The sequence below is a fragment of the Rhagoletis pomonella genome, unplaced genomic scaffold (genome assembly GCF_013731165.1).
Source record: "Rhagoletis pomonella isolate Grant_MI unplaced genomic scaffold, Rhpom_1.0 Rhpom_scaffold_00001, whole genome shotgun sequence".
Taxonomy (NCBI): domain Eukaryota; kingdom Metazoa; phylum Arthropoda; class Insecta; order Diptera; family Tephritidae; genus Rhagoletis; species Rhagoletis pomonella.
In genome coordinates this window covers 78630068-78639746 of record NW_023458555.1, presented here as the reverse complement: position 1 = coordinate 78639746, position 9679 = coordinate 78630068, and the positions used below count along the sequence as shown (strand labels likewise).

Genomic DNA, 9679 nt, shown 5'->3' with positions numbered 1-9679 from the left:
CGACTTTAGGCCAGCAAATGATAGTCGCCAGACCAATGCACTGTATAGGTTACGCACTCGTTCAATGTTCTAATAATTTACAAAATTCTTAATTAATAAAAACGATGACTTAAGTCGATTATAGCTTTTTTAATGTTATTCCTAACATTCGCACATTCGCATTCCGAAAATTCGCATTTGCGAATGGGAAAAATATGACATTCGAAACATCCCTACTAGCAACATACGAGTTTCAACAGTCCAGCTCTGCATTCCTTTTGCAGTAGTTCAGAGACAGTTCTGAAATTTGTAGGGCGGAACTAGCGCTTTGCCAGACTGTCTCTAAATTTTGCTGCAGGGTATGTATTAAAGAGCTGCGCAAAACCTTCTAACGGGTGATTTTTTAAGAGCTTGATACCTTTTTTTTTAAAAAAAACGCATAAAATTTGCAAAATCTCATCGGTTCTTTATTTGAAACGTTAGATTGGTCCATGACATTTACTTTTTGAAGATAATTTCATTTAAATGTTGACCGCGGCTGCGTCTTAGGTGGTCCATTCGGAAAGTCCAATTTTGGGCAACTTTTTCGAGCATTTCGGCCGGAATAGCCCGAATTTCTTCGGAAATGTTGTCTTCCAAAGCTGGAATAGTTGCTGGCTTATTTCTGTAGACTTTAGACTTGACGTAGCCCCACAAAAAATAGTCTAAAGGCGTCAAATCGCATGATCTTGGTGGCCAACTTACCGGTCCATTTCTTGAGATGAATTGTTCTCCGAAGTTTTCCCTCAAAATGGCCATAGAATCGCGAGCTGTGTGGCATGTAGCGCCATCTTGTTGAAACCACATGTCAACCAAGTTCAGTTCTTCCATTTTTGGCAACAAAAAGTTTGTTAGCATCGAACGATAGCGATCGCCATTCACCGTAACGTTGCGTCCAACAGCATCTTTGAAAAAATACGGTCCAATGATTCCACCAGCGTACAAACCACACCAAACAGTGCATTTTTCGGGATGCATGGGCAGTTCTTGAACGGCTTCTGGTTGCTCTTCACTCCAAATGCGGCAATTTTGCTTATTTACGAAGCCATTCAACCAGAAATGAGCCTCATCGCTGAACAAAATTTGTCGCGAACATAAGCGCGAAACACATTTCGAACCGAACACTGATTTTGGTAATAAAATTCAATGATTTGCAAGCGTTGCTCGTTAGTAAGTCTATTCATGATGAAATGTCAAAGCATACTGAGCATCTTTCTCTTTGACACCATGTCTGAAATCCCACGTGATCTGTCAAATACTAATGCATGAAAATCCTAACCTCAAAAAAATCACCCATTAAAAGGCACACTTTACTACTATGCAGTACTTCCAAGCGGCGTACTACAGGAGCGTTAACAGCAACACAGAATATATATATAGAATATTCTATAGCAAGCTGCGCAACAATACAAACACTTCAACATTCGAAATAGAATTTGCTACAGCGACGATAGCGCTTGAGTTCTGCGGTGAAGCAAATTGTAAAACCAAAAAGAAGGGTTGAAGTTAAATAGCGGCAAATCATAGCAAGACAACCGAGTGCACTAGAACAGTGTCCGCCAAAAAGAGAAAAATCTTAAAATGAGAATGTATTAGTTATGAAATAAAAAATGAGAATGCGCTGGTGGTAATGCACGGAAAAAAATTTCTGTGTTGTATTACTTATTATAAAAACTTTGGTATGTTTTTCTGCCGTTTTTTCATTGTGCGTTTTTTTTAGATCTAAACAACATAGAAACATATATGGGCAATTCACAAGGTGTATTTGTCGTGTTTGTCGTGAAGTCATGATATTTCATGACAGTTGTAAAAATGTTGTTATTGTTTTGTGAAGAAAAATAACACATGACGATACAACTCTGCAACCTATGTTTATTCGGTGTTATGTGAGGTTAAGTGCTGAGATATAATAAATAATCGTAACAGGTGTTCACAACCGTCGTGTTTTAACACAACTTTTGTTAGGAAAATATAACTTCACAACACCTTGTGAATTGCCCAATAATGAAAGTTAACGGCCCTGAGAAAGGAAAAAGTTGGTAAAATTTTGTATGTATTGTACAAAATTATTATTATTTTATTTGTAATTTAAGTGTGGATTTCTGAGCAAAAAAGATACTCTGAATATTAAAAGAAAATTCGTTGATTTCAAGTAGAAATAAAATGAAAATATATATATCTAATATAAATTTATTTTAAAATTAGGTAAAACTTGACGTTTAAGAACAGTTTAAATAACGACTAAACCAAAAGATAAATAACAAAACATATTGTATGTTTTAATTGAGGACTAGTCTGGTATAAAAAAAAAAAATACATAATTCACAAAGTTCTTTTAATATGAAGAAAAAGCACGACTTGGTTCCATATACATACCTATTTCTAGGGGTGTATGTACGAAAAATTGTGTTATAAAATTTTTGAATGAATATTCATTCATTCTGCTCCGTGTACCTACTTTATTCAACAATAATGCGTCATCAACCTGCTTCGCCTATTATTTGCATGCAACTAGAGCTGTGGCAAACCGTATGTATTCGTTACTGAGTAACGAATACAACCCCTGACTCGAAGTACCGAATCGTTACTCACATAATAATCTCGTTACTCGCATGTTCCGTATATGCACCATCATCGTGAATCAATACAACACAATATATTGTTCGGTAACGAAACTGTTTTTCGTATCGATACTAAAGTGTGTAGCGTGTGTATATACGTACATGCATGCATGATTCGTGTGAGGTACAAGTGCTTGATTGTATCAAATTGTTCGAATCGATACAAAACTATGTTGCGTGTATACATATGTATATACGTACATGTATGTATATGTATGAACGAACATTTCCTTACGCTGCAAGAATCGTTGCGATGATTCTTGTGAGGTACAAGTGCTTGTAGTACCGAATCGTTACTCACATAATAATCTCGTTACTCGCATGTTCCGTATATGCACCATCAACCGAATCGTTACTCACATAATAATCTCGTTACTCGCATGTTCCGTATATGCACCATCAACGAGAATCAATACAACACAACATATTGTGCGGTAACGAAACTGTTTTTCGTATCGATAATAAAATGTGTTGCCTGTATATATACGTACATGCATGCATGATTCCTGTGAGATATAAGTGCTTGATTGTGGCTGCATTTCTTTATTCATTCTGAACGTTTGGAATAATTTTTTTTGTTTATTTATTCTTTAGAACGTTCCTGGTGATATGTTGACGTATATTTCAAACGCATTATGCTTATTCCGGCTGTGAAATGGGATTATCCGGAATGTTTAAAGAAACGCAGCCTGTATCAAATTGTTCGATTCGATACAAAAATATGTTGCGTGTATACATATGTATATATGTATGTACATGTATGCATATGGAAGAACGATCATTTCCTTACGCTGCAAGATTTGCTGCGATGATTCTTGTGAGGTAGAAGTGCTTGTATCAAAAGTAACGAGTAAAGTAACGATACGAAAGATACGGGTGTTGATTGGATTAGTAACGAATACATACGGGTATCCGAAATTTCGTTACTTTTACAGCTCTACATGCAACTAAATAAAATGTGTTGCTCTTTTACTCTTTCTGTTGACGTTCGGATTGTGTACGTGTAAGAAGCCGATTGTGTACATGTGAAAGGCCGAATATAGTTCGTTTCCCAGGAAAGTGTTTGGCGGGCACTGCACTAGAACATTTGCATGTATGTATGTATAGCAACTCATTACCAATTGTTAGCGCAAGCCACGCAGTTAGCGGTCATCGTCAAGACACATAGATACATAATATATGTACATATACCTAGGAGCAGGCAAAATCGCAGATGCTAATGCAGCGTTTTTGCTGCATTTAACCCTTTATAACTCCACTAAATAAAAAAAGTAAAATCATACGGATTCTAATAGATTTTAGTAAAAAAATGAAACACGTATTTTTTAATTTTCAAGATTTTTCTTTTATTTGGGGAGGAAACAGCCAAAAAGGGAGTGTAACAGATATGTCACATTATGTGACAACTTCTCCAAAAAAAAAAACAAAAACAAACACATTAGCATGTATGGAATAATTTAAAGCAATTGTTCTGCTTGTTGTAGCATACAGCTACACATTTTTCACATACCGTTTGTGACACTCCACTGCATCCTGGGCGCTTGCAACGGATTCTCTTCTCGGCCCATACTGGCCAGTGCCCAACTTGGTCTTGTCTAACTGCAATTAGAGGAACATGTTGAGCAGGTCCCTTATGCTTTTTCGCTTGAATATCCGCTTCTATTCCACCTCTGCGTTTTATGGTTGTCTTTGTACCTAATTTGCACAGGACCGTAGCAACCTCCAAACGAAAATCTGCTGATGACAACTGATTGTCCTGCACATTCTTTTCTTTGCGAACTCTTTTGTATAAGAGCCAAGCATTAGACATTGCAAAATCTAAAAAGTGGTAAAACAAGCGAACTTGCCATCTTTTACTTCTCAACAATATTTTGTAGCGGCCCATAATGCTGTCGATGAGATCCACCCCACCCATGTTACGATTATACTCGGTCACTATGTAAGGTCGTTCAATAGTAATATATTTTTTGTTGGCCTTATCATAGCGCCGTACTTCGGACTTCGGTAGCTCTCCAGCAAAACTAGATGCTAGAGTAACAGATTTTTTGTCCTTCCAAACAACGGAAACTACATCTACTCCTCCCACATTTGCAACATATTCGACGGAGTGCCCACGACCCTTTTTAGAAATATCCTTATCTGTCGGCAATTTACACTCAGGTATTCTATTTCGACGTACTGTTCCTAAGCTGAGGATCCCTTCCTTGGCCAAATATTCTATCAGTGGCAACGACGTAAAATAGTTGTCAAAATTGTCATCTTAGTTTAAGTTGCAATTATATGACATGTATATTACTCTGTGGCATCACTGAACTTTAGACATTTTACTTTGTACGTTTGCTTTTCTGCTAATATGTTTCTTTGAGTTCCATTATTCTTGTACTCGCCACAGTCAGTTGTATTTGAACATCCAAGGAATAAACATTCAAGAAAATATACCGACAATCCTGACAGAATTCAGAAGGGGGTAATGAAACCCATACGCGCAGTGAAAAGTAAAAGAAAAGAATAAGAAAAAAAAATAATAATAATAATTTGTTAAAGCGCCGCGCGGGTATGAGTGTAGAAAAACTCACGATAGTTGAGTTGAAAGAAGAGTTGCGAAAAGTAGGAGAAACAACGATGGGCAATAAATTGGAATTGGTTGCGCGGCTGCAACAATTTCAATCGAAACACAGAGCCAGTTCAACGAAACAAGCACCGATAATGGAGAATACGGAGGAGCAGAGGCAGCAGGCAGTGGACGTTCCAGTAGCGCATGAGGACACTGAGGTGATGAAATTGCGCAGCGAGGTAAGCGGGCTTCAACGTACAATGGAGACGTTATCTCGTCAATTTCAAGCAGTGTTAGACGCATCGACGCTGGTAAATCACACGACGGCAGTGCAGCATATTGCTCCAGAAAATTCTTTTGCATATTCGCAAAATTCTGTGTCGCTTGCGCTTGCATGGTATTGCTGAGCAATACGAAAATCCACCCCGATTGAATATGACTGAAACGCCGACAGCATACAGTTTGCCTGTATGTGCAACGAATAGCATTAGAGAAGCGAATTTCACAACGACGGTTACAACAACAAGCGCCGTGTTGTCGCCAGTAGTGTCGCCGCCAAGAGCAAGTAGCTTTGGGCATGTTGTTGGCCCAACGTATGTTGAAAATATTCAAATGATGCGTGGTGAAATTGCGAATGGTGGGGCAGGCATAAACGAGAATGACACATACGAATGTAGAAGAAGTGTTGTACGTGAAATAAATGACATTTTGCCAGACTTTAACCCGTGTAAGGAGGATATGACATCAATGCAATTCGTAGAGCGGGTTGAACAATTAAAAGATGCATATCGATGGAATGACAGTGTGTTACTTTTTGCTATACAAAGTAAATTTAAAGGTGTTGCAAAGCTGTGGGTCGACTCGCAACCCATATTTAAACAGTGGTAACAATTTGTAACTTCATTTTTAAATGATTTTCCGTGCATAATGAATAGTGCAGACATTCACATACAGCTTATGCACACGCGTATGAACAAAACAGAATCGTTGACCGAATTTTATTTTAAAATGTTAGCTCTAGGGCGTCGCGGAAACCTAGAAGACAATGCGATAATGCGATATATTATCAATGGTTTGAGTGATGATGGCTTACGAAAAACATTAACAGCCATGCATTTTGTGAAGTGTTCTGATTTGTTGAAAGCACTGAACAATACAGTACTAAATATGAGAAAAGATCATGTTACTAGTGCGTCAACATTTATTTTGAGAAATAACAATAGTGGCAGCAAAATAGACGTGAAAACTAATATGAAAAATGGGCCAGTGTGTTACAACTGTGGTGAACGGGGGCATATTTCTCGAAATTGCCTGGAACCACGAAAGAAATTACAGTGTGGAAATTGTGCTGAGTTTACGCATGAAACCAAGAAGTGCCCTAAAAGAAATCAATCGCGTGTTAATGCAATTGTAGATAATATGCAAGTCGACCAAAGTGTGACTAACAATGAAGCGATCGTTAATGCAATTGAAGACAGCATGCAAGTGAACCGAACCTTGACTAAAACTATTTTAATAAATCATGTTGAGTGTGAAGCACTAATTGATTCAGGCAGTTGCAAGTCGCTTGTGAAACGTGATATTGTCGAAAAGTCTGAACATAAAACAGTATTGTGCGATAAAAGGCTGCATGGTTTCGCTGGAGGTGAGTTTCAGTGCCGTGAACTAATAAATACGTAGGTAAAGATTGATAACAAAGACTTTGAATGCGAACTTTTAGTTGTTGATTACGAACTGATGGCGTACGATGCCATAATCGGGACAGATATTTTATCAAAAAGCCGTGTTGTGATCGAAAATGGACAGTGTTATGTCGGATTAATTGATGAGAATAAAATTAATGTTGGCCATGAACTTGCCATTAACCAACAAGTAGAGTTAAAAAGAATTTTGAACAAGTATGCGAATTGTTTCGGCGAAGAATTGCGTGAGATAGGTAAATGTAGTTTTTCTAAAATGCAAATATCTCTAACGTCGGAAAAACCTGTAGTGCGAAACCCGTATCCAATACCTATACCGAAACAGAAAATTGTCGAAGAGATAGTTACTGAATTAATGAATTTAAATATTATTCGTCCCTCGAACTCGATGTATGCATCACCCATAGTGTTGGTTCCAAAAGCGAATGGAGAGCACCGCCTATGTGTTGATTACAGAGAGGTGAACGCAATCACACAGAAGCAGCCATGGCCGATGCCAACAGTAGATGGTACACTATCAATATTGGCAGGTAAGAAGTATTTTACCACTCTAGACATGATGTCTGGATATTATCAGATAGAGATTGAGGAAGAGTAAAAAGGGTTGACAGCTTTCATAACTCATAACGGGCATTATGAGTTCAACCGAATGTTATTTGGGTTACGTAATGCGCCGAGCACTTTCCAGAAAATGATGATGCGTCTCGTCGAGGCTATCAAGTCAAAGGTTGTCAGCTATGTTGATGAGGTTATTGTTGCATCCGATACTTTTGAAGATGGTGTGCAGAACCTTGAAGAGTTTTTGCGTATTATCCAGAGAGAGGGCCTAACGCTTCGTTTGTCGAAGTGTGCTTTTATGCAGAACAGCGTTACGTTCTTAGATCATGAGTTAAATGAGAATGGTCTAACTCCAGGCCGGATTAAAACTGCGGCAATTCAACGATACCCTGTACCTACAAATGCTACGGAGGTGCGACGTTTCCTAGGTTTCACCGGAGCAAGTATCATGGGTACGAGCTAGAAGTATTAGCTTTGGTGGAGGGCTGCCAACGTTTTCGAATGTATGTGCTGGGTAAACCGTTCGTTGTCGTCACTGATTGCAGCGCCATTTCAACTTTGAAGTCCAAGAAGCCAATGATTCCACGAGTAGCACGGTGGTTATTGAAGCTACTTGAGTACGATTATACAGTCACGCATCGTCCAGGTAAGAGTATGAGCCATGTTGATGCTATGAGTCGAGCACCGGTCGAAGCTCCAGGTAATCCAGAAGATGTAACGTCATGTGTGATGCCAGTTTCCATTGCTTTGGAAGATTGGATCTTTACAATGCAAAAGCAAGATCCACATTTAAATGACATCGTTAATGTCCTTACTAAGCAAACCAAATCGGATCAACTAAAGATGTACGAGAAGGAATATGTCATCAAGCATCACCGACTTTATAAGAAATGCGATGAAAAGCTACTTTTGGCTATTCCACGTGGCATGCGTTGGAGAATTGTGAAGTTATGTCACGACGAAGTTGGTCATCCAGGGGTTGATGGTACCCTCAAGCGACTAGCACAGCACTTTTGGTTCCCACGAAGTCGCAATTTTGTAAAAGGGTATCTTAAGGGGTGCATTGAGTGCTGTTTTTGTCGTGAGCCTGCGAAGAAAGAATGCCAACTATACGGTATTGAGGTTCCCAAGCTGCCGTTCGAAGTATTGCACATGGATCATCTAGGGCCATTTATAAAGAGTCGACGCGGTAACGAATACATCCTGGTTCTTGTCGACGCATTGACCCGGTATACGATAATTGTTGCTGTTAGATCTACAAAAACAAAGCCGGTTGTAGATGCGTTAAACCAGTTGACATTGTACTTTGGGTTGCCGAAGAAGATTATCACCGATCGAGGAACATCGTTTACGTCTTCATCGTTCCACGAGTTCTGCAAAATCAACGATATTGAGCATATAAAAGTAGCTGTCCGTACACCACGATCGAATGGCCTGGCTGAACGAGTCAACCAGTCAGTGCTAGCATTCTTAAAGACTACGACAACAAATCCTAAGACTTGGGACGACGACTTGCGCCGTCTCCAGTGGACTATCAACACTCACGTTAATGCTACAACTAAATACTCAGCAATTGATCTGATATACGATTTCCCGTTGCGTGACATTAGTGGCAATAAGATTCTTGCTACCTTGCACGACGACCACGTCAACCTAGAGCAACTCACATTAAGCCAACGACGTTCGAATGCTATTGAGAATATTGAATCAGCACGTGTTGCCTGGAAGCACAGATTCAAATCTAAGCATAAGCAACCACCTAAGTATGATGAAGGTGATCTTGTTTTGGTTGAGAGCGCTATTCCAAGCACAGACGAATCCCGAAAACTAGAACACAAATATCGAGGGCCTTATGTTGTCGACAAGGTTCTCCGGTTTGATCGCTATATCATCAAAGATGTTGAGGGTGCACAGCTTAAACAACGACGCTTCCGCACTGTGGTGAGCAGTGATAAACTGAAGCCTTGGTGCGCACTTTTTCCCGAAGTCGATGATGTACCAGACAACGACAGCAATGCCCATGAAGATACCAGTGATATCCTTGAATAAACTCGGAACGAGTTTCCATCAGGAAGGGCCGAGCTGTCATCTTAGTTTAAGTTGCAATTATATGACATGTATATTACTCTGTGGCATCACTGAACTTTTGACATTTTACTTTGTACGTTTGCTTTTCTGTTAATATGTTTCTTTGAGTTCCATTATTCTTGTACTCGCCACAGTCAGTT

General features: G+C 39.1%; 2 protein-coding genes across 2 annotated transcripts; one reads left to right on the top strand and one right to left on the bottom strand.

Moving 5' to 3' along the window:
• Positions 1–5004: 5004 nt before the first annotated feature.
• LOC118747965 lies at positions 5005–5611 on the bottom strand. The gene is made up of 2 exons (XM_036482208.1): positions 5216–5611; positions 5005–5086 (listed from the first exon to the last, which is right to left on the bottom strand). Exons 1-2 carry the CDS (start codon positions 5587–5589, stop codon positions 5065–5067), a joined length of 396 nt encoding a protein of 131 aa, XP_036338101.1. The 5' UTR covers positions 5590–5611; the 3' UTR covers positions 5005–5064.
• Positions 5612–5628: 17 nt separating this feature from the next.
• LOC118733478 lies at positions 5629–7491 on the top strand. The gene is made up of 3 exons (XM_036462880.1): positions 5629–6077; positions 6129–6838; positions 6914–7491. Exons 1-3 carry the CDS (start codon positions 5629–5631, stop codon positions 7489–7491), a joined length of 1737 nt encoding a protein of 578 aa, XP_036318773.1.
• The last annotated feature ends 2188 nt before the right edge of the window (positions 7492–9679 follow it).

Bases quoted from the DNA above. Each gene is read 5' to 3' on its own strand.
- LOC118747965 (XM_036482208.1), bottom strand. From the start codon at position 5,589: ATGCAAGCGCAAGCGACACAGAATTTTGCGAATATGCAAAAGAATTTT. The intron at 5,087-5,215 runs GTGAGTTTTTCT...GAATTCTGTCAG, and splicing joins CTTCTTTCAACTCAACTATC to GATTGTCGGTATATTTTCTT.
- LOC118733478 (XM_036462880.1), top strand. From the start codon at position 5,629: ATGACTGAAACGCCGACAGCATACAGTTTGCCTGTATGTGCAACGAAT. The intron at 6,078-6,128 runs GTAACAATTTGT...CATAATGAATAG, and splicing joins CAACCCATATTTAAACAGTG to TGCAGACATTCACATACAGC. The intron at 6,839-6,913 runs GTGAGTTTCAGT...GCGAACTTTTAG, and splicing joins GCTGCATGGTTTCGCTGGAG to TTGTTGATTACGAACTGATG.